This window comes from Sebastes fasciatus, chromosome 6 (assembly GCF_043250625.1).
Source record: "Sebastes fasciatus isolate fSebFas1 chromosome 6, fSebFas1.pri, whole genome shotgun sequence".
Classification (NCBI taxonomy): Eukaryota; Metazoa; Chordata; class Actinopteri; order Perciformes; family Sebastidae; genus Sebastes; species Sebastes fasciatus.
The window spans coordinates 22,044,751-22,069,142 of record NC_133800.1 but is presented as its reverse complement, the minus strand read 5'-3'; the positions used below and the strand labels follow the sequence as shown (position 1 = coordinate 22,069,142).

The window sequence follows — 24,392 nt, the reverse complement described above, 5'->3', positions numbered from 1 at the left end:
CGTTTATTGGCAACAAATAAGTACAGATGCAGACAGCTTTCTACCTAGGTAGGCTACTGTAAACATAAAAACTCATGTTCAATAATATGAGGAAGTCTGTGAAATGTTCAGTGTGTCTGTCACAGTACATTTAATTACCCAAATATGATGCTATATCTAAAGTACAAATCACAAAGAAAAAGTCACCGTGTTCAATAGGAAGCTGGAGCAAGCAGCTGGTTAGCTTAAGATAAGATAAGATAAGATATCCCTTTATTAGTCCCACAGTGGGGAAATCTTCAAGACTGGAAACAGCTAGCCTTGCTCTGTTGTGTCTATTGTGTCAATTGATACATTCATTAATATAAAAATATTTATTCTCGCTGTTTTGAAGAAGAAATGTTGAAATATCAATATATCAAAAATCATTGGAATATTCGGGGTAAATATCTTCATGAAAGGTATGTAGAAAGGTATGAAAGATATTCTCTTGTTTATCTTCTCATTAAGTAGAAGTAAAGTGCAAGGTGGGAATGAACGCAGAGCAATCACAGCTGTACAGCTGATCGGACCAAAGAAGGAACTGCTCTGTGACAAGAGAGCTGAGCACCGCAGCAGAGCGCTGGATATCTGAAGTGAATCGCATGGAAGGCATTTCCCTGATTGTTCTTCTTCAATGCACCGGCTTGAGTAACAGCGAGATAGCCATCTATTATTTTCTTTTACAGCTTTGAGTCAAAGGGAGGGCACTTATTTCCTGTTCTCTGCAGTTGGGGGTGCCTCGTGCCTTGTGGTTTGCAAAGTTGACCACAAACAGTATTACAAATAAGCCTTTAGAGTCCTTCAGGAGTTGCTGTATTAAAGTGGATATAATGAGCTAATATCACAATTAAACAGCTTAATTTAATCAAAAGAGTCCAATATTTTTTATGTTTACTGCAAAGCTGGTGCTCAAATGAATGACAAAATATGTTGTTGAGCTTTGGAAGTGCGTGTTTGACACAATCCAGCATCATTTGACCATCAGGACAGAAGCCAGCAGTGGAAAAGCCCGTCACATTGTTGACACAGTCAAGTGACAGATACAGTTAATGGGTTAACAAGCTTAGTGCAGCTGCTACATTCAACACAACATCAGTGACATTAAAGAATAAGGCTGATGGTCACTTTTAAACATACAATTTAAACAAAGTGTGTGTCACAAAGATCATTTTGCAACTTTGACAAATGTTACACACATTTTGCAAATTGTTCTTGTCCTGTAGTAATATATGTTCGTCTATGTGTGTGTGGCTCTATTAGGGTACTGAGCCCTGTATGGCTTCTTCGGCACACTTTTCAACTCCTCCCCTCTGCCTTCAGCCAGGGTGTGATTAGAGCCAATACAATCTTGGGCAACCTGCACTGAGAGAGAGAGAGAGAGAGTGAGATAGAGAGAGAGAGAGAGAGAGCAAAAGAAAGAGTGGGAGCCGCTCTGGTGCACTCTGGTGGTTCTTGCAACGGCGTCAGTGTCGCTTGATCTCCAACAGTCCAACTGTAGCTCATGCAAGATTCAGCGCAAAACACCGCAAACTATCCTCCAATCCCAGTGGACATATTTAAATGGATACAGCTGGATTTTCTTCTCAAAAACTTTTTTCCACTTCATGTTAATGTTTCCTGGGTTCATGAAAGTGCTGCAACTCCGTCAACTAATATTGTTTGAGCTTTGTGGACAGTTTGGATACATCTTTTTGGAGAACATGCTGTTGCTGCCCACACCAGTAGACCTTCCACTAACAATCACGTCTTGGTCATCACGTCTGGAAACATGGGAAGCCACTACTGCCTTGTGAACACACGCCAGACAAGACTCTGTGGCTGTGAAATGTAAGCAGTAACTGCAAAGTAAAGAATGACTATTATTTAGTGAGCAGATTTATGATGCTTTTAAGAAGCGCAGATTCTTCCGTTTTGTTAACTTTGACGTGAAAAACACATCTTGAGCTTAATATAATGGATGTTAACCTGAGCACTTCAGCATCCTATGTGATCAACAGAACAGAGCCGTACCACGCTGCGGCAGGACCCTGGAGCCTCATCATACTGGTCATCATCATATTGACCATAGTGGTGGGAAACCTGCTGGTCATCATCGCTGGAGCTCGTACTTCACAGCTTCAGACGACAACAAACATTTTCATTATGTCACTGGCGTGCGCGGACCTCATCATGGGGGTCCTTGTGGTGCCTCTGGGGGCCACTATCGTGGTGACGGGTAACTGGCAGCTCAGCGACACGTTCTGTGAGTTCTGGACTTCTGTGGATGTCCTGTGTGTGACAGCGAGCATCGAGACGCTCTGCGTCATAGCAGTGGATCGGTACATAGCCATCACGAGGCCGCTCCGATACAAGGTTCTACTCAATAAGTGGCGTGCCAGAATAATAGTTTGCTTAGTGTGGGTTGTGTCTGCTTTAATTTCCTTTGTACCAATAATGAAAGGGTATTGGCGTGATAATGATGATGAAGCAGCGAAGGAGTGCTACGATACCCCGACATGCTGTGACTTTGTGACCAACAGGGCCTTCGCTATTGTATCTTCTATAGTGTCTTTTTACATTCCACTGCTCATAATGATATTTGTGTATGCAAAAGTTTTTCTAATAGCCACGCGGCAGGTCCAGCTCATAGATAAGAACCGCATGCGTTTCCAGAATGAGTACCCGACAGCGCAGGTGCAAGTTGGCCCCCACATCAACATTGTCCTGCCGACGGCGTGTGCAGGCTCCAGCAGCTGTAGCGGTGTAGCGCGGAGAAAGAGCGCCAAGCGGAGGCCGTCGCGGCTGGTGCTCATCAAAGAGCACAAGGCCCTTAAGACTTTGGGGATCATCATGGGGACCTTCACCGTGTGCTGGCTGCCATTCTTCGTCGCCAACATCATCAACGCATTTGTAAGAGACATTCCCTCAGAGAGGATCTTTCGACTGTTAAACTGGCTGGGTTACATCAACTCTGGCCTCAATCCCATCATCTACTGCAGGAGTCCTGAGTTTCGCACTGCGTTCAAGAACCTGCTGGGCTGTCCGTGGCTGTCCACCCAGCGGCTCAATACGTTCTACAAAGAGCTGAGGACTCGTTGCTCCTGCTTTCTATCGCAGGCTGAGTCAGGCACAGCCAGCTCTTTCCAAAAGTCTCCGACCAGTAAGACTGAGGGCAGTGAGAGTCATGGAAGCAGCAAAAGTGAGGAGGCTTTCCCTGATCCTCTGCAGTCCAACGGCAGCACACAGTTCAGTGACTCATCAGAGCCTGAGACCAAATTGTAAGTTCCCCCGTCTTATCTTATTTTACCTACACAGTCACATTATTTTTTTGAATGTTTTAAAATGTTTCTACAGAAACTAAATAAATACTTTCAAATCTCTATGAAACTGAGAGAACAGGGAGGTAAATCAGGGATTGTGTCACCGTGGCCACTGGTTTGAAATCTATTTTCTTATTCACCATTGTTTTTTCCTTTTTTCTCATTAGTAAAGCTAAGTGCTACATCAGAGGTCTACCATGTGACATGTGAGCAGGTCATTTGCTCTGTGAAGCAGAGGTGTGACGACTTACAATGTAGAATCAATGTCACGAAGAATCCATTATTGCTTTTGGACATCCTGTTGCAGATTAGTAAAGCATCGCACAATGATGATGATAAAAACACGTCTGTGTACTCGTGTGCTTGTTTCAATTTCAATATTAGCTGCTAATAAAATAATAAAAACGAAAAAAAAGATAATAGAAAATAATAAGCCATTTTCATTTTCAGGGAATCTAAAGTTTCAAACATTTCAAACAAGTTTGAATTTTTTTTTCTTATAAATATATTTAGCCTTTTACCAAATTATAATCCATTATTGGCTTGTAAAGGTTTACCTCTACTTATCTACACATCCTCTTGGTATTGTGCATACTGTATATACTTCTATGATATATACAATATGTACAGTGTAAAGACATTAACTAGGCATCGTAGACACTTTCTGTAAATATATCTTGAAAATAAAAATAAATACAATATCAAAAAGAGTCCAAAGACTGTAGATAACATTTTTGAAATTTGGAGTTTGATAGAAAACTGTAGCTTAACTGCCCATTTCCTAAAAGTAGAAAGCCATATTTGGACATGTTTCAATACATCACTGTGCTGCTCCAGGAAAAAAATAAATTGGATTGGAACAGTGCAGAAAAATAAATAATTTTTAAGCATTGGTTGCTGTTGGGTTGTTACAATATTACAAAACTAAAAGTGAAACTTCATGCATGATTAAATTGATGTTTCAGGTCTGTGCCTGTATCTGTTTCTGCACTATGTTACCTGTAATCGATTTTTGAGTCCTGCCAATGTTAGTGTTGTAAAGATATCGCTGGTACTGTGTTTGGGTGGGTAGTATGTTTTTAGCACACTAATTAATAATAGTTAACAATATCATTAATCAATTTGTATTTTATAGAAACCTCCATACTGTAAATGTAGTATTTTTGGTTAATTTTATTATCTGGTATCTAAAAACGGTGTCCCATAATGACAAAGATGACAGTAAAGTGACTCTGTAAAGCCACTGGGCGATGTGACGTTTGAGGACATTTCCAAATATTACCGTGTATCTCTGCCTGTCAGTGGGCCTCAGTGTGTTCTGGCCAACACCCCTTGCTGCTGATAAATCTTTATCACTAACGCACAAGACTTCCCCCATAACTGGAGAGGCTGTTTACAAGACTGACAGCCAATGAGAACAGCTCGTTAACAAGGGTTTAATGGGCTAGGTGGGACACACCAGGTTGACAGCGGGCCTGTCACAGAATAGAGGAAGATATGTAGTAATAATTAGGAGTTATGCTATAACTCTAGAACGATCCTAGAAAGGTTTTAAAGAAAGTTTTTTAACTATTAAGTAAATTCTGGATATCTATGACATAAGAATTGCCATTTATGTTAATCTACAATATTTGCTGTATTATTGAACTTTGTGCTCTGAATTTGAATTAAGTAAAAAAAAAAATCTAAATGTAATAACATCATAATAACTAATAATTAATCACCAAGTTTGATTGAGGTCTCCAACATGTGTCACAATTGAAGGTTTTAAGTGCCGTTTTGTCGTCACAAATTCAAATTGTGGCTTCTGTGAGTTTAAAATTGAGATTAAAATCCATCCATTCAATTTTAGTAATGTGCGTTCAATTTCAGAGCATAAAATTCAAATTCACAACTCATAATTCAATTTCATTTGACAAGTGGCACAACTCTTACACGGCAGCCCTCCCAAGAGTAACCCAGTAATACGACAGAGGGATGTTTCATTTCAAATATTTACTCTGCACTATAAATATATATTTGTATCATTTTCTCTTCTCTTTACATCCTCTCAGTGGAATTTTACAGACATATAAAACGGGAGACATTTAGGAGCATATAAAAGTCTTCCTTAAAAGGAGCCTGGTGTAATCTGTAGTAAATCACCCCAAGGGGAAGGCTCAGCGGACTCACCCAGCGCTTTGAGCTGGATTTCAAACGTAAGTGAGACCAGCCGTGAGACAGGTTTAATGAAGGAATAGGACAACCGGTTCCAGGTAGAGCCTGGACTGCTGAAGAGGTGCGTTATTGAGTGCCAATAATGCCATGCTAGGCCTCAGTCAACCTTCTATATCTACGCAACTAGCGACACAAAAGAGCAATTGAGCAGCTTATTCCCTTTAAACCCTGGGACAACATGCAACAGCAGGTTTAGTTAAGCCAGGAGCTGATGCATCATGGCAGGGCTGATAAAAAGCGAGGCGGCAACCGTTGACATGAATGGTTACTAGGGAAGAGTGACTGTACTGCATTATCACCAGTTACTTTGTTTTCATGGAAATACATGCAGGCATATCACTGCTGCCCTTATCAACACCCACAGCAGCCTTCAGCTTCTGTCACGTATGCACCATGTGATATATGACAAGTCCAATTTTTTTCAGATTCCCCTTATAACAGCTTGTTTAATTCATCATCCGTGATGGTTTTGGTCATCAAAGTGGCAGTGGAGGCAAATGTCCTAAGATGACCAGTCCACGTGACTTTTTTTTCTCACAGAATTAAAAGCGGTCTCCTCATATTGCTTAAAGTGAAACATGCGGCTGCTGCATTAGTCCTGATACGTGTATTGGAGGCATTTAAGACAAAATCTTCATGTATTTGGAAGGCATCCCTGTGTGTTATGAGCGGAGGGATTTTGTTAGCACAGTTTATCCATGATTGAGAACACTAAAATTAAGCTAACAGAGAGCAGGACATTTTATTTCAAAGAGCAGCAGCCAACTAGGTTGTGGACTAAATTGCAATGTGAATGTGAAGATTAAATGAAGAGTCTAATAGACCGGTTTAGAGCAAAGACACAGGACTATTATTCCTGCGTGAGATCATGGAACAATATCATTATTATAGCTCATACTCTACAGGAAACATGTTGTGTGCTCCAGCTGTGCCGGTGCATCACGATTAAAGTATCAAGAGATGCCCGTGAGGAGACGACTTGTAAACATGTTGCTGATAAAAACTGAACGAAAGATAGGCTTGCATGGCCATAATGCACACTAAAATACTTTCCATCTTAGAAGGATAAACATGAACAAGATCTGATGGGAAAAGCAGACACTGATGGCACGGGGACAAGGCTGATCTGTCCAGATTTAGCTCTGAAGCAACAGCTGACGGGTCACAACAAGCCGTGCAAATACATTTTATGGACTCTTTTGTCTCTTTTTCTTCACAAAAAAATCTGCACGACATAAAAAATAAATAAATAAATATGTTGTTATTCTCAGCTTGTAGACTTTCAACTGTGGCAAACCAAAAAATAGAAGCACAAATAACCACCAGACATTACACAAAGCACAGAGAGATTGAGGTGGAGAATTTCATAATTTCCAGTATAAATACTGACTCACTAAAGACACTACAAGTGGCTCATTACTCCAAATGATCGTGTAAATATCTCAGACATATTCATGAGAACAAATCTAAAAGGACACGTTGTTTACAATGCTGGCATCTCAGGTTTATAAGTGACCGTGTGTTACTGGAACAAACTATCATTAAATATGTAGAAGTAATTGTATTTCCCACACAAGCATACTGAATCCTCCCAGAGTGCCCAATGCCGTAATAACGGACACTTTGTTATTACAGTATATGAGTGTGAAAATATAACATGCAGTAAATATGGAAGTGATTTAAGTTATTTCTAAAGTATCATGTAAGGTAAATCATGTGTTAAACAGGAATTTGGACTGGTGACAGACATTTGCAGCAGAGCCTGTGATTGACAAGCTTTTCACACCGAGCTGCTAATGTGTGGCAGCTCTGTGTGGTTTCAAAGTACTGATGCTTTTTTTGTTTCCTGTGCTGTGAACCGTGTAATTCTGAGCTTTTCTCTGCAGCATGCTCACAACGGGGCCTCCGACCCAACTTCCATAATGTGCATTTAGTTAGCTTAGAGCGAGATCAAGCCTAAGAGAGCATAAAACAAGGAGCAGGATAAAGCAAAACATGGTGGTAGTGACCTGTGAGAGACCTCTAACACTCCCTTTCAAGCCTGGCTGATATCAGAAACAATCACTCTACGCGCATCCACAGCGGTCTTTAAATGGAGGCATCCGGGAGTTGAGCAAACTTGAGACTACAGTAGAACTGTAAATTATCACGGTTTGGACAGATGACAAAGCAATAAACCCTAACTGAATTTTCTTTTTGCTGTATCCCTACAACAGCAGCTAAAATCAATAATGTGTCAAGACAGTAACAGCAGAAGAATTCAAGATATCAATACTTTAATGCTATAGATATTTAACCACTAATGGATGATTGCAACCATTTAAATAACTGGAACTCATCGTCTAATACATTGATTCACTGTGTGACTCAGTGGTACTTTAACTTTTATAAAATAACAGGCACTTTGATATATGGATGTACAATTTGATCTAAAATCTACATAATGATACGGAACTTTAAGTATTTGCCTTTTTACATTTTTATCATATGACTAGTTTACAATTCTGGATTTGGGGCTGATTGGCTGGTTAAACATCTGGTAAGCTGTCACTGGTTGTTGCAGGCTGTTCTTAGTTTAATTATGTCATTAGGGCTATTTATTTATTAAAAATTGTGTTGAGATTAATTTTAGGGTGGTAAAAGATTCACAATATTGTTAATTAAATAAATTTGTTTAACGTTCAGCCCGACTTTACATACCTTTTCAGAAGAAAAATCGGCAGTAGCTGAATTCTGCCACTGGTTCAGTTGCCAGTTAATTAGATACACCTAGCTAAAACAAATGCATTTTAATGACAAAATTACTTTATATCACTTTGGAGGCTGTAGTTTGTGATGCTGTTGAATTGCAATGCATTAGAGAGGTGTTCCTGGTATTTATTTAAATTTCAAAAATCATGTCAACTAAATGATTTCTAATTGCATCGCCCTTTTAAACAGCAGATTTAAAGACAGAAAAGACGCGTCACAGATGATGGATGGACTTTAACTTTGATGAGCTTAGCTCCTTTTACTTAAATGGAGACTACTAAGAATGTGCGAGCTACTGTATGTCTGTGGTTTGTGATTTAAAATAATCCATCAACTCATGTGTGAATGTGAGATTCAACAGAATGTGGAACTGGACATAATAATATTGTTTCCGCAGTCTTTTTCCATTAAATCATCCAAATGCACCAACTTAAAATCACTGAAGAGACCCCAGTGATTCTTCTCACATATTGAAAAAAAGGGTTTGATTTCATAACACTATGGGAATTTTGGTGAAGCCACGCTGTGAACTGTTTCCTGCAGATTTGTTTCCCGTATGCATTCACGTTTCGGTGAAGCTTACAGTTCTAGTTTATGTCTTCCTGTGGAGACATGTACAGCCTACAGTGGAGGTGATAGCATCAGAATTCCAGTCTTGTTGGAGAAAAAAAGGTTTCACAAAGAGTTTCACAAAGCATAAAAGAAAGAGGGCAACGTTGCAATGACTTTCTGTAATTAGCAAGAAAAAGGAAAAGGAAAATAACCTGTAAGACAGCAAACTGTTGTTGTTGTCTTGGAGCTTTCTTATCTGATAGAAACTGGAATGCCGTACAGGGTGTGAGCAGCACAAGCCAACAAGTCATAATACACAGAATAAAAGCTCATTTGTTCGAAGGGTCACATCTCAGTCAAAGGTATAATGAGGTTTATAATGAGAGAGCTAGCTAACCTTGGTATAAGGTTATACAAAGCCCTCAACAAATAGAACATTTGTTAAGAATTAAATGGAGAAATAGGATTGAAAGAAGCGAATGTGAGTGACATACTCGGATGAATGCTGCCATTGTGGGCAATGTCTGTTTTATCTTTAGAATAGAGACTAATTACATATTATCTCATACCACTTTTAAAATACACTAGGTACATGTTAATCACTTGAGATTCAATCATGTCTTTTTCCCATCTATTTTCAGCTTCACACTGCAGGAAAAGGACGGCTGAGCTGTAAAATGTCAAGCTACTGAAGCAAACTATGTTCCCCGGGCGTTTCCGCAAAGTCTGAAACCAAACAGCAGCGAGGACAAACTGAAGAGTACAACCACCGGCCCTGATAAACGTAGCTGAATGAAGCTAACCTCAAAGAGGTGACTGGATTGACTGTAAAGAAAACAGCTGATTTGGTCTGGACAGGAGCACTGTGACTGTCTCTGTGGACAGGAGATGGACTGCTGCAGCTCAGCACTTCACAGATATTAGCTGACACCAAAGTATTCTGAATAAGACAATGCTTAAAGTTTGAAATGCATTCCTTTGGACACAGTGTACGTGGCCTGTGGTTTAAAAAATGACGGCATGAACTAGTTTTGTACGGTATATTATCTGGTAAGTTATCTATTTATGATACACTGAATCTGTAGCGAAATACAAAAGTTAACTTAATATAAGGTCATGATTCTGGCAAGGCCGTCTTCACTGTCATGTGTATTACACACTCGTCAGTGTAATATAAGCTAAACCAAAGGGCTGTGCATTCACATATTCAACTCTGGTGTCTGTTTTCAGTCCTAAAGGGTAACTTGGATATTTTTCAACCTGGATCCTATTATGTTTTTGTGTCTAAATGACTAATAGGGACAACAGTTTTAGAAATTGGTCCAGTATTGAGGGATAACACTGTAACCAGCAGCAGCGAAATGAGCCGTGAGGGCAAGTGAGCAGCGTCAACGTAACGGTACGTTCACTAAAAGTGCATGTTTTTTCCACTGAGACCTCTCCTTGAGCGTGACTCTTTCCATAATGTCAGACACGTATGATAACAATCAGAGCTTGTCATGGCAAAAACTAGCACTTTTAGTGGAGGTAAATGACGGTGCCAGCTTGCCCCAATAGCACTTTATTGCAGCCTGTGAGCAGCTGCCGGTTACAGCGTTGTCACTCAATACTGGACCAATTTCAGAAATTGTTCTCCCCAATTGGAAACAAAAACATGGGAAAATAGGGCCCAGGTTGAAAAATACAGAAATTACCCTTTAACTTTCTGTTTTGAGCCTGTACTCTGTATCCACACAATTGTTCTTAGTTATACCATGGCTATGGAAAATGTTCATTTCTGACTGGCTGGCTGTTAAAATCCTATTTCAGGACAACTCAAATAATTCCTGTCAACAGTTAAACATCATTGTGCAAGGTACAGTATTACAGATTGCAGGTGACCACCATAACAAAACACTTCTGCTACATGCTATGTTACTAGCAATCTCCCTACCTTAGGTAAGCGGCCATGGTATAAGCTCAATAACACATTCTGAAATGTCCAATTATAGAAAAATAATGGACTTGATGGAGGAAACATCGCCTCCACATCGTCCATTATTTTGTTATATCGGGACACCTTGTCATGTGTTATTACTCACCTAACGTCATCTGTTGCATCGAGAAATAAAATATTATGAAACTGTGTAACATTGGTCATGTGTGGTCTCTGGAAGTAAAGAAAGGCCGTAATAAATAATGTAAATCACCTAAAAATAACTGAGTGCATAATGTTGAAAATTAAACACCGCTGAGTTTAAAGCACTGAAACATTTTATTTTGAAACCCATCTATCTGGATTAATATGGTTGGAAATTTCATGTGGTATAATTTCAAAAACTTGTATTTTTAAGTTTCGCAAATTCAGATAGAAAACTCAAGTGTCCAATATAAAATGAATACTTAAAGATGTTTTAATGTAAATTTATCTGAATTTAAAGTTTTCGAAATCACAAATATTTAAATTACCAACTAGACATTTTAAAGAGGAAAACTCAAAGCACATAAATCCAGATATTTGATCTTTTAATCATCTTTTGACCCCTAAGATTTATCTTGAGAGCCGCTGAGGGGTCCCGACCCCACGTTGGGAACCACTGCTATATTATGAGCTTATGAGATAATTCTAAACAACGTCATCTTTCTTATTTTAAGTAATCCGCCCACCAAAACCAGCGTCCCCTGCTACTGTTTGAACAGACTTCATGTTATGTTATGAGAGGAGCTTACAAGATTTGGGAGTATAAAAAATAAACCAAGAGCCACATGCAAGACATTTGAAAACAAACTGCGACCAACATTAGCTCTGCCAGCTGGGCTGTGTGACCACTGAAATATCATCCAGCAAGCCGTGTAAACAATTATCTGGTCTGAGGTTAAGCCCCATTTTTATCAGCTGAGTCCTGTTACAGTGTTTTCCAAGAACAGAGTTAGATTGAAATCAAAGGCAAACTTTTAGGGCAAAGAAAAGCGCAAAGTACAACTGGGACTAGTTGATAAGATGTGAATACAGGGGGGGAAAACATGCGCCCAAATCAATATTTAAAAATCGAAAACTTGGTTCATCATATTGGTTGATTTAATAAGCAATCAAACATTCACCAGTGTGCAAATAAGGTGAAGGTGATGAATCATAGACAAATTATATTCAACTATAGGACAATAATACAAATTGTCTTATTAGACATTTCAAGTCAAAGTCAAAGAGTCTTAAAAATGTCAATCCAGCAGCTCTCAATTCTAAATGACATACTAAATATACCATGTTGCTTTACTGGAATATTTTTGTTTAAATTTTTTAATCTTGGATCTACTTTGGTAGTGTGCAGTATTTTTCTCTCTTGATTGCACATGTAAAAATTGCTAAACTTTAAATACGCAGTATTCCGTTTATCACAACTCTTGTGTCGAGGATTTCCTGTGCCAACAACTTGTCCTGAGACAAACAGACTTCAGGCCAGACAGATATTTTCAAAGCACGGGACATCTCAGTCAAAACAGAGGATTCAGAGCTCAGCTCACCAGTTAGGAGTTCTTGAATTTAATTGAGTCAATAGCACCTTAATTAGATAAAGTATTGTGGATTCATCCTGGTAACATCGTGACTGACCAATGGGTCCAGCTTACAACCTCTGCCATGACATCGTCTTTCTCACTACTCAAACTAATAACAAATAGCCTCATGATATATGACAGTGGTAGATATAATAATCTATAAGTCTTTTATTCTCTTCAGTCTTGTGGTCATCTGAGAAAAAGACTTGTAGAGATAATAATCTATAAGCCTTTTTCTCAGATGACCACAAGACTGGAGTCATAGAATCAACAGTGGCTTCAGTATTGGAGTTTTTGCAGTTACCTTTGTACCCGTGTTTCTGGGCCCATTTTGTTGTTTGACTGTAATGGACAACTGGGCAAACACAGATAACCTGACATCCCACAGATATTTCAACTGCAGCCATAATGCAGTGCGAAGGGAGGAAAACACGCCGAGCAATCGACAAAGTGAAAGGTAAATATTTTGCTGTCACTCCCTCCGAATGAAATAAAAACACTTTATTTCTATACTAACCATTCTGTACTGATTTTTAAAGGTTCTCTATACAACATTCAGAGCATTAATTTAGCATCAAACAACTATTTTCTATGTAAAGATATAGAGGAGTAATGTCTACCTGAGCAGATAATGAAGTCGCTCTCCCTCTGTGTGTTGTAATCTGAGCTTCTTTGTGCTTTATTGACATCGCTGGGCTGGCCGCGCATGCCTTTTAGTGCATGTTCGTGCATGTGAGCATGCCCCACTGCCTAGCTCACAGCCGCCGCTCTGCTCTGCTCTCATATGGCGGTTACAGCTGATAACGCTGTCGGACATTGCGGAAACGTAGCACCCACCCTATAGTTCCCCCTCAGCTTAACACTGTTAACTCTGTCAGCACTGTTGCCGTTGTCTTCACTGTTAGCACCATTAGCTGCGAGCCGCCGGCTCAGGTGTCGCCATGTTGAGAGTCGTGCGTAGGCAATAGAAACGCTCCCAATCTCGCATTTAATAACCACACAAGGAAAGAAAAAATCCATCATAGAGAGGGCAAAGATACTAATTTCTCTGCTGACAGCTGTCTCAGCACATCTCTACAAGGGATGCAAAACCGAACCGTAAAAAAAATAAACCGTTGAATTACGTACAAACTAAACCGTGGGTTTGTTAAACCGTTGCACTACTATCAAATACAGGCCTGCTAATTATTTGATGAGGTTCCAGAGACATAGAAGAGGGCAATTATCTGAACATAGGCCTACTTGACCATTATTATTTCATATATAAAGTCAGAGTTATGGCTTCATATAATATAAAAAATATCATTCATTACTATCAATCAATCTATCTATATATATATTTTGGAGTTCAAACACATTAGAAATGGTTATGTTTTTCCTCTCTCTATTGCTAGCTGATTCTCTGAGAGCTGTAATCTGAGCAATAACACAGAGTACAGTGGATGAGGCAGCCTGAGGAAAAGTGTGTTTCTTCAATTACTCCCATTCAACTAATTGACAAGACTAACTGCCCGGTTTGGCCATCTACTGCCATCTAGTGCAGTTATTTGTGATTACCAGCTTCATAAAGTGAGCTACCGAACCTCTTCCATGTAATAGCTGCAAGATGATTACTTTGATTCTGGTTCGCAATAACTGTGAGACTCGCGGCTACTTTCTCATCCCCATGAAATGCTTGTTCTTCAATTTTCTTCCCCATAGGAACAGCTCTATTTCCCACAAGCCTGACGCACAAACACTGTGGTGTTTTGTTACAACCTGAAGAGCATTACGCTGTAGGGAAGCTGGATGCATCTTTTTCATTGGTATCTGAGTAAGTAAGTGTGATTTGGTGCACATACAGAATATAATCTGCACATATTTTATATCAGCAGCAGCTAATTTAGATTACAAATTAAACATATTTCCACAATTTAGGCAAGTTTGATCTTTGAAACCTATGACAGCAATAAATCCTTTACATAATATTCAAAGATTAAGTCCAGCTCATGTTGATTCTACATACACTAAGTGATGCCTCTTGACCTGCAGTCTAAGTCATTGGTTCTCCATTAATTTAAGGAGGCTACAGGACTTTTGTAGAGCCACCACAACAAACCTTAATAAGGAGCAGAGAGTCCTCTTTGAGCTGATTTGTTGTCAGTGTTAGAGGCTGGAGCTAATACAGTTGGGACTGGCCTCGCCCTCGCCTGCACCTAAACTGATCCTTTCATGTGCAGACCGGCTGGTCTATTTGATGAGAGCTCACTGTGATGGCAAAAGCAAACTCCCCCGACCCACAAATTAGGAAGTGATAAACTCATCCATCACCGTTGCCGGGGTGACCGTATCCAAATACGTGCTGTAGCCTGGCAACAGTGCCCAAACAAAAGGCTCGCTGCTAGCAGGCTGATTTGCCTGGCTGGGTTCAAGATGAGCCGACCCGGCAGCTGCCTTGAAAAAGTGGTCAAGCAAAATGGAGACCCAGGAGGTCATCTCTCTGTGTTTACCAATGCCCACACCGAAGCATGGAGTCCTGAAACAAGGCTATTGTCTGCCTTCAAGAAAGACACTCACGCCAGGAAGGCTTACCTGGCAGGGAGAGGTGAGTCCGCTCATATGAGTTAATTTATGACGGTTCCTTTTTTTAGAGAACATCTCTAGAGTTTCAACCCTGAAATAAGAGAAGATGGATGCATATTGAGTTTCAGTTAATTATGACGACATTATCTGTTGTTGGACTGGACTTCTCAGAAATATCCTAATGTCGTGTAGTCATTTTCTTTGAGAAGCCTCGGAGAATACCTGTGTCCTTCTGCAGGATTGCAAACTAGCTAGCTTTCCTGGTACAAGAGCAGAGAGGAAAAGAGTAAAAGGCTGTGTGGCACCCTCAACTTTAAATCAGACCGTAACGCTTGAACAGTTGACATCGGTTAGTCCATTTACATTGAATTATTAAATTGAATTACTGACTCAACTGGGTGGACCCGAGTGCTCTTGAAATACTACCTGTAAGCAAACTCAATCCTAAAATCACTCTTCTTTACACTTTTTTATCTTCTTAGTCTTTAAAAAATGGTTCAATAATGTTCACAACCTTTATCGAGACATACAATGCAATAAACTAAGACAATAACTTGTTAAACATATTGTCAGTAGAGTATTTGTACTTTAAGACACACATTGGTTTAAACTTTTTACTTGATTGTTGCCACTTGTTTGTTTCTAGATGACATGATGACTACAAATCACACAATGAAATTGAAATGCACATATTTAAGAAATAGTATGTTTCTTCAATTTGCGGGTGGACTTTGTGAGTCTCATTCCCAGTTTTGTCTTGTTGCAACCTTTCTTTTCCTTAATGAATTTTCACAGTGTTTTGTTGGATGAAAAAACATTATGCAATAACTGTCTTTCGCAGAGTATTACAGCGAGGAAGGGAAGACCTTTGAACTGCGTCTTGTTAGGAAAATAAAGCAACAGCTAAGCGCTGATCCCACTACTCGTCCGGAGTATCCATCCTCTCTTGGTCTGACCGAATTCACCAGGCGAGCCACAGAGGTTGCTTTGGGGAAGAGCTCTCGTGCTTTAGTGGAGGACCGGGTAATCCAAGCTGTACATGTGCATTGTTATTGATTGTAGCTTAGGTACATATTTACACCTCAGTTTGCACAGCAACAAACACATAGAGATGAAGCAGTAGCCTGTACCTAAACCATCCAATCAATCCGCACTGTGCAGAGGAATCTGTAATCATGCCATCATGGATTTATGTCACGCTTCATCCTCAGAATAAATCAATACAAGATTAGTACTCGCATGTTTCGCATCATATCAATAACTTAACTCTTAGTGTTTCCTGACTTTTGTTGCAGGTGTTAGGTGTCCAGACTCCTGGTTTTACCGCTGCTGTGCGTCTTGGGGCTGAACTCTTGAGACACTGGTATGATGTCTGTGCCGTTTGGTGCGGGCCGGTCTACCTCTCTTCCCCTTGTGATGGTACGTAAAACCTCACTTCCTCTTCACAGCATTTAAGGAACACAAAGTGTGTTGACTTAAAAATGCTTACTCGTTTGCTTGCTTTCTGTTTCTTTTCTCGTGCACTGATTCGCTTAAGCTGGATAGCCAATCCGAGTGATTTATCTCACTGACGAGCTCCGCCGCCGATTCAACATGCTGAATCGGCCAAAAAGCCTCCGACACCGGCAGACTAGAGCCGATGGTGCGGGCTACACTAAAAACCAGGGCGACAGACGTTCACAGACGGAACAAAACTGTCAGGGCCTTAAAGGGACTGTTCGTAAGAATCAGAAATGCTTGTTAACAGCGACACCTTTGGCCGTTAAGTCAACGAAAGTCAGCGTCGGGCTCGCGCTCGTGCTCGTTCTCTCTAAATAGACATGAACGAGCATCGCTCAAAACAGTGAGGCGACACACGTCAGCTAAAACCACAATATCATTCTATATTTCACCTACTTGGCAGTAATGTTAGCTGACCAGACAAAGGTCTCTCCATGAATCAATGCTGATCCTAGTGTTGGCTTTTCCTGCTTCAGCCTCCCGACCGCGGCCGGAGGAAACAGGAGAGACACCGGCACCCGGTCGGAGACGATAACGTTTCTCGCTGTGGAGCCCTGTCACCTCGGGCACGGGAAACCTCTGTTGGTCTGGAGGAGCTGCAGCATTCATTTCTGCACAAACGTCCACTGTACTAGATATTCTCAGAGCTAAACTAACTCTTCTGCAGTGTGTAGTTTGCACGCATGCACGTGAGGTGCAGCTAGCTGAGTGAAGGCAAGCAGGCAGAGGAGCAGAGAACCGCAGAGACTCCGGCCCTGGAGACCAAAGCTACGGTCTCCCCCGCGTCCTCCGACCGCGGCCAACACTGTTTTGCAAGACAGGCTTCACTAGATATAACTTTGCGGTTTTGGTGCTTCCGTGTAGTTTGTGTTGGAGTCTTGTCCGAACAGCGTAGCCACATGCAAGCGCGCATATGCGAGCGCGCATGGGACACCGACCCGGGTGATTTATACGTGTAAGAAGTTACAAACAGTCCCTTTAACATGATATTATAAACAATACTAGAGGTTGACTCATATGAATGCCACAAATGAATGATTAGATAACAATGGACAGAATCCATGCTATATCCATAGCAACATAAATTACTATGACATAAGTAAAAATGGGCAAAAATACTTTGTACTGACATTACGAATGCAGCTCAATCTAGAGGTTAAAAGGTTGGATAATTCAATTATTTTCAAAAGGAATTGATCATAACATTAAACAAATGTAATCACTCAGTGACAGTTTGTACTGCTTTAGGTATCTGATATAATGTTTTGTCTTGATCCTCCCTGCAGACTCTTTGGCTGGTATCTTCCAGGCAGCAGGGATCAAAGATATCCGCGAGTATTATTACTGGGATGACAAGCAGCGGGGCGTTTGTTTGGAGAAGCTTCTGGAGGATTTGGAGAAGGCTCCGGAGCAAAGTGTTGTTGTTCTGTCGGTGTCTGCCCACTATCCAACCGGAGCAGACCTCTCTCAGAATCAATGGGCTGCGATTACAAAACTCATCATGGTAACTGACGTGTACATTTATGCTCTTTAACAGAAGCTAAAATTATCCGACAAGTAGCTCCTCACCCCTACTTAGATCATCATTTGCTGTCTCGTCACTCTTTCAACAGAGGCGTAGGCTTTTCCCTTTCCTCTTGCTGCCTCCTCAGGCGCTCTGCTATGGAGATTTAGAGCGGGGTGCCTGGCCTGTTCAGTATTGTGCATCGCAGGGGATGGAGCTCCTCTGCGCTCAGTCGTTCTCCCACTGCTTTGGACTATATGGTGAGAAAGTGATGTTCAAAATATCACTCAATTCAATGATATATGGGTGTTACTCCTATGGCCATGGGCCAAAAAAGAGCCCATGCTGCAAACTGTAATCTGTGATGTTAGATCAGTACAGCCCGGAGCTGTTCTGCTGTTAAAGAAAATACAGAAAGTCAATTGAACTAAATTGTGTTTTTTTGTGCAGTCAGATAGTGTTAGGCTCACATACAACAGACAAGAGCAACTATGTATTCATGTTTGTCTCACCTATTGTACGCCAGAAAATGCATGCTCATATCTACAGTACGGAGTCACAGTCACACTTTCTTTTGCCTTTAAGTTTTGAGCTTTCTATTATCTTCATTAGGTAACTTATTGCAACGTATCTTCATACAACGGTTTGTATGATATCTTACAAAAAGTTATTCCTCATTTTTCGTGCGTTTTCCTTTGAATGCCACGCAACACATGTCAATTTCCGCTCATTACATGAATATATTCATCCATCCATCCTTTTTCTTCCGCTTATCCGGGGCCGGGTCGCGGGGGCAGCAGGCTTAGCAGGGAATTTCAGACATCCCTCTCCCTAGCAACGTTTTCCAGCTCTTCCTGGGGGTCCCCGAGGCGTTCCCAGGCCAGAGGAGATATATAATCTCTCCAGCGTGTTCTGGGTCTACCCCGGGGCCCCTTGCTAGCTGGCCGTGCCCGGAAAACCTCCAAAGGGAGGCGTCCAGGAGGCATACTGATAAGATGCCCAAACCACCTGAGATGGCCCCTTTCGACGCAAAGGAGCCGCGGCTCTACTCCGAGCTCCCTCCAGATGTCTGAGCTCCTCCATGACATCAGACATACATACTGTAAATACAGTCTTTTCAAAATACAACTTGGTTGGTAGGCAACAATACTACTTGGTTAGGTTTAAGAAAAGATTGTGGTTTGGGTGAAAATAACTGCGCTTGAAATATTTGGTTATGTTTAGGCAACAAAACTACTTGGCTAGGCTTGGGAAAAGATTTAGGAAGTGGCGTTACTTAAGTATATGGGACTCACACAGGATATCAACAGCGGTCTCCTGGGCAAAAGTCTGGTGTTTTTTGTTGTTTTTGTTGAGAAAACTGCATAATTTGCAGTTTGAAAAAATTTAATAAATGGCAAAATACCTATCGCATCAGCATATCGCAAAAAATTTAAAATCGCAATATGATCGTATTGTGACTTAAGTATCGTGATAATATCGTATCGTGGGGCCTCTGGTGATTCCCATCCTTACGAATTAGAGTGTATTACTTTTTGTAGGTATAGCTACGAACGGTGAGAACAGCTCACTGTGAGGCAGATTTTTATATTTATTTATATATATTTTTTTGGCTTTTTATACCTTTATATGATAGTGGAGAGAGACAGGAAATGTGAGGAAAGCGAGTAGGGGACCGACCGGGAATTGAATCAGGGACTCGCTGCTCACGTCATTCGCGCCCATGTGGTGAGCGCCCTAACCACTCAGCTATCGGGTCGCCCTAATATTGTGAGGCAAATCAGTTTGTTTCTGTACGACCTGGTGAATATTCACTCGCCCAGGGCCAGAACTGAGTGCTGTATCTTATTTTCTTATTCAAACGTGTTCCTCTTCAACTTCAATAACAGAAACATAAGAAAGGGAGTACAACATTACAATACTATTGATTGAACACCGTGTTTCTTCACATCAGACTCATCTTCTCCTTCCCTTCACAAGGTGAGGCTGTCGGACACCTCCTGTGCGTCTTAAAGCACAACTCCCTCTTGTTATCGATGCAGTCTCAAGCTGACAAAATAGTCAGGTCGCTGTGGGCCCAGCCATCCGTAGGAGGAGCACATGTTGTTGCCACATTGCTCGGTAACCCGGCCCATCTTGTTGAATGGTGAGTCACACTCCCTTTGAATGAATAATCTAGTATTTAAAGAATGTGGCTTGGGCGGCCACATTGCTGCTGTATCAGTAGATGTCCAAAATGATGGCTGGAAAGGTTGCAGACATTCCTACAGGCATGCAATGCTTCAAAAGCATTTAATGCTACTTGTGCCAAAATCCATTCATTTACAGAATGCACCTTTTGTCACTAGATCTTAGCCGATATTGAATTATACTTTAGATATTATTTTCCAGAAGCTGACCACTTTTTCTGTTTCCCAGGAAGGAAGAAGTAAAGCGCATTGTGGAGAGATGTATGCTGATCAGAGAGATTTTGAGAGAAAGGCTGAGGCTTTTGGGAACTCCAGGTTGCTGGGACCACCTGACTCAACAAGGTGGACTCTACTGTTTTACAGGCCTGAAAGGTGAGTAACAGACTGGAACAGTTTCTGTCATGTTGGACTTTTGTATAAAGTGCACTTTATACATAGTTATTAAATATGTTTGGCTAACTTTATGCCTGTACAATTACAGCTCTAACGTTAAACAGTCATAAAAACAATATTCATGATTTTGGTGCCATCAAAGGGATTTGCAGGGAATATTCATTTACAGAATGTTTACAGTCTATTTGATTATTTAACGATGGAAATAATTGTTAATGTTGTTGATTTACGGTAGGGATGTCACAATACCAGAAATTTAACAGTGAAATTCCACGATTCTCGATAACAATTCGATACCACGGTAAAAAAACAAAAGTAAAATAATAAATCCCATGAACTTCAATATACACTCCTTTATTATTGTTTGCATGGTGGTTTTTGTTAGGAAGTTAAACAGGTCATAATTCCCTCTCTATTATCTATTTCATATTGCTGTGAAAAAAATCTCTTTCAAACAACTGGATTAATTCTAGTTTCTAGGCAAAACTACATTTTGCAAAATTACATTTGAACACATCATGATAATGTCAGAAGTTACCTTCAACAAATACTATTTTTAACTGAATAGAGCCTGCATCACAATGTAAATCAATAGCACCTCCCATGTTGTAATCGGCAGGATGAGAGCAAGTTAACATTGGCTGTTAGCAGCTGGTAAGCAGCACAGTCCTGCACGGAGCTAACCGCTAACGTTAACTAGCTCTCGTTCTGCCGATTTCAAAGCGGATTTGTTAATCACAATGTAGCATCATCAGCGGAAAAAATAGGAGGCGTCGATTGTGAGTTTACTGTGTCCCAAACACATTTTCTATCGCCCCGAGCTGTCAGTCTCGAGTCCTGACGGTACCCACAGTACTGTTGAAAATCAAATACCGTGATGTTTTCAAAATTTTGGCATCAACTTGGTACCGACGTATCATTTCTCGTGACATCCCTAATTTACATTGATTGCCTTTTTTTACATTAAAACAACAACAATAAAGCCCATGATATCATACTGTAAATACAGAAGTGCTTTCACAGTATTTCTTGTGTTTTTTTGTATATTTAAGGTGAGCAAGTAGAATTTCTGTCTAAGAGGAGACACGTGTACCTGCTCCCCAGTGGCTGTCTAAACGTGAGTGCAATCAACGGTCGGAACTTGGACTACATTGCCGAGTCCATCTATCTGTCTCTGACCACTTCACTCTGACCATGTGGCTTTTGATCAAGCACCGAAATCAGTGTCAGTGTTCAGCCTGACTGAAACTCTCATTTAGATCGAACCTTTCATGTGTCACATTGAAATGCTCAGTTCCAAGGTGACTGTAATTACTCATTGTAGGCCCGGCTATTGCAAAGAAAATGCTGGTAAACATACAGGAAATTGTAGAGCAAAATAGGATTGCTTATTGAATTGCCGCGGACCTTTCATGACAGAGGTGCAATCATTAGTGATTGTAACAGAGACCAGGCTGTGGTGGCCCTTCAGGTGAGAAGACAGGAGTATAGGATGTGGTCATGGTGTCCAGTGTGTGGTATATAGGCTACAGTAGGTCAGCCATAGGTAAAACAATATGACTGATCTTTTTGTTTAAATGTTGTTACTTTAGCTGCTATTGTCTGTAGTAAATACTGGCAGTTGCTCAAAAACTTACAGGGTTAAATGTATATTCATATATTCATACTTTTGATTTTGTTTTGAAGAAAATGTCTATGGCGTTGCCACTAGGTCATTTTGTCAGGGCTTAACCCCACAGAGTATAAGATATACTGTATATCTACATACACAGTCTATGCTTAACCCTGAATGTTTGGAGTGTAGGCAGGAAAATAATTTTCAATGATAGCCAATGTGAAGCTCATTGTGAATGTCAGACAGTTCATAATTAACCTGGAGAGTAAACAAATGTTTTTCAGTTAATTAAGACAAGTACTTTGTGCCTGAGTGCATAAAAAAGCATAAAAAATAGAGCTTGTTTATCAAATAAAATCCATCAATCATCTGTTGAGTATTAAACATCTACATGTATTGAAATAAATAAATATGTAAGTAAATAAAATATGTGCTACTGTATCTAACTTTATCTTTTATACATAAGAGGGGTGCCCTTTTTTTGCTTTGGCTTCACTACATCTTTGTTTGCTGCTATATTAATGCTCTGAATGTTGTATAGAGAATTAGGGATGCACCGTTACCGATACTGGATCGGATATCAGGTCAATTCTGACTCAACTAGCTTGATCGGATATCGGTGACAATGGGGCCGATCTATTCAATTCAAGTTTAAGTTTATATACTATATACATTATATATTGAAATTTGAATTCCTGTTTAAGTTTTGACCAATATGTTGCTGCATTAAAAAGGTTTACACCTAAATTGCAATTCCTGTTAAGTTTGAAGATTGTTTTGTCAAGTTGCTGGTGTACAATTCATTATTTAAATAATAAATAACAATTCACTAAATTTATATCAATCATACTCGGTATCGGCCGATACCCAAAGGACAGGTATCGCTATCGGTATCAGGACTGAAAAAGTCGGATCGGTGCATCCCTCTAGAGAATCATTAACAAACATTGCAACTGGAAATAGAAAGGGGCACAATTGGCATGTTTATGTTGTCAAGTTTGAAAAGGTGTTAATGTCATGTATTGCTGTGAGTCATCTTCTATTAAACAGAGGTCAGTGAGTTTTTCTAGTTTGAATTTTGTAAAATCAAAGAAGGTATAGTAGCTTTGTGTGGCTATATGCTGTACTTTGTCAGAGACAACATGATCTGTGGATGATGTCCAGACTTCACTCAACAGCTCCATCTAATATAAAGTGAATCAAGCTTAGTGCCCCAGGGAAACATTCAGAGGGATAGGCCTTAGACAAACAGTATATATTGCTTACTGCATTCGAAGCAAAGGGATGCTTTTTGAATTCCTTCCAGTTACTGTGAACAACATCAATCAGAAAAATAAATCTCAAATATACTGAAACACATGCTGCATACACAACAGATCTCCGCTGCCTTTATCTGCCTTTTCAACTGGGTTTGCTGAGTAAACAGCGTTGATGTCAACATTGTCACAAACATGAAATGATTCTTGTGTAAATAATATATATACCATATATTTTCATATACAAGCTTGATGCATGTCAGTTCCTGATTCTTTTCAAATATCCCAGGTCAGTATGATGCCTCGTATTACAAATTTCTTCTCATTTACCAGGTTCATGTCTCAGTGAAGGACGGCAATATTAATAACTACCATCACATCTGATATCTGATTTTTCAAACATAATATTTGCGATTCTGCAGGTTTAAGAGGTTGGGTGCTTACCACAGAGCAACCTTTCTTCTGAAAAGAGCTGTATTTGTATTGGATTACTTGAGGTTTCTCCTGCCAAATTATGTTTTTAGTAACATTTCCTTTCAACTAAGAAACATTTTCAACTGATGTGAATGTATTATACAGCAAATGACAGCTCATCTGGAAAAATCAATGAATAATTCTCTCTATCATGCACGTCTGTGTAGCAACATACCGAAAAAATACGGCTTTTATATAACTAACTTTATAGCCTCTTTTCATTTGAGAGGTATGACACTATTCTCACTGGATGCTGTTTAGTTCTGAAAAACAAGGTTGCGACATGGTATTTAATGGAGGCAGTGCGCTCGCTCTTTTCATTTCAGTGACCCAGAGGTGAACAACGAGGACAATCAACATCCACCATCATACAGAGTCGGAGCCATTAGACGCTGTTTGGAGCCCTTTGATTTGCATCTGAGCGTGCTTACATGTAGACAGTGTTGCAGATACACTCACAGGTTTTAAGTTAGGGATAAGTTGTTTATATGCACCTTAATATTCCACGTAGTTATCCCTGCATAC

The 24,392-nt window shown here is 40.2% G+C and overlaps 2 protein-coding genes and 1 long non-coding RNA gene across 8 annotated transcripts in view; 2 read left to right on the top strand and 1 right to left on the bottom strand.

The window, feature by feature from the left end:
- Positions 1 to 24,392, bottom strand: part of LOC141769398 (uncharacterized) — a 52,202-nt gene that overhangs the window by 23,092 nt on the left and 4,718 nt on the right. The window lies entirely within an intron of this gene.
- Positions 1,425 to 12,884, top strand: adrb3a (adrenoceptor beta 3a). 2 transcript variants are annotated; one of them, XR_012594290.1, is made up of 4 exons: positions 1,425 to 1,848; positions 2,019 to 3,278; positions 9,482 to 9,890; positions 12,763 to 12,884. XR_012594290.1 is itself a non-coding variant. In XM_074638408.1 (3 exons), the coding sequence occupies exons 1-3, from the start codon at positions 1,790 to 1,792 to the stop codon at positions 9,507 to 9,509; spliced, it is 1,347 nt and encodes a 448-aa protein (XP_074494509.1). In that variant the 5' UTR covers positions 1,425 to 1,789; the 3' UTR covers positions 9,510 to 10,964. The 2 variants fall into 2 exon arrangements, 1 of the variants encoding a protein (XP_074494509.1); XM_074638408.1 differs by lacking the exon at positions 12,763 to 12,884 and having other exon boundaries at positions 9,482 to 10,964.
- got1l1 (glutamic-oxaloacetic transaminase 1 like 1) lies at positions 11,139 to 24,211 on the top strand. Of its 4 annotated transcripts, none has more exons than XM_074638412.1 (9): positions 11,139 to 12,831; positions 14,076 to 14,187; positions 15,778 to 15,959; positions 16,232 to 16,355; positions 17,723 to 17,940; positions 18,050 to 18,200; positions 19,921 to 20,086; positions 20,359 to 20,501; positions 21,575 to 23,197. In XM_074638412.1, the coding sequence occupies exons 2-9, from the start codon at positions 14,163 to 14,165 to the stop codon at positions 21,712 to 21,714; spliced, it is 1,149 nt and encodes a 382-aa protein (XP_074494513.1). In that variant the 5' UTR covers positions 11,139 to 12,831; positions 14,076 to 14,162; the 3' UTR covers positions 21,715 to 23,197. The 4 variants fall into 4 exon arrangements, with proteins under 4 accessions (XP_074494513.1, XP_074494511.1, XP_074494512.1 ...); XM_074638410.1 differs by having other exon boundaries at positions 14,076 to 14,958; XM_074638411.1 differs by lacking the exon at positions 11,139 to 12,831 and adding an exon at positions 24,194 to 24,211 and having other exon boundaries at positions 13,712 to 14,958; positions 21,575 to 21,639.

What these genes read in the sequence shown, in the direction of transcription:
- adrb3a (XM_074638408.1), top strand. Translation starts at nt 1,790, where the DNA reads ATGGGAAGCCACTACTGCCTTGTGAACACACGCCAGACAAGACTCTGT. An exon ending in AGACTCTGTGGCTGTGAAAT is followed by an intron (nt 1,849 to 2,018) that starts GTAAGCAGTAAC and finishes TGTGATCAACAG; the next exon opens with AACAGAGCCGTACCACGCTG. An exon ending in TCAGAGCCTGAGACCAAATT is followed by an intron (nt 3,279 to 9,481) that starts GTAAGTTCCCCC and finishes ATCTATTTTCAG; the next exon opens with CTTCACACTGCAGGAAAAGG.
- got1l1 (XM_074638410.1), top strand. Translation starts at nt 14,787, where the DNA reads ATGAGCCGACCCGGCAGCTGCCTTGAAAAAGTGGTCAAGCAAAATGGA. An exon ending in CGATTACAAAACTCATCATG is followed by an intron (nt 17,941 to 18,049) that starts GTAACTGACGTG and finishes CTCTTTCAACAG; the next exon opens with AGGCGTAGGCTTTTCCCTTT. An exon ending in CTGTTTTACAGGCCTGAAAG is followed by an intron (nt 20,502 to 21,574) that starts GTGAGTAACAGA and finishes TGTATATTTAAG; the next exon opens with GTGAGCAAGTAGAATTTCTG.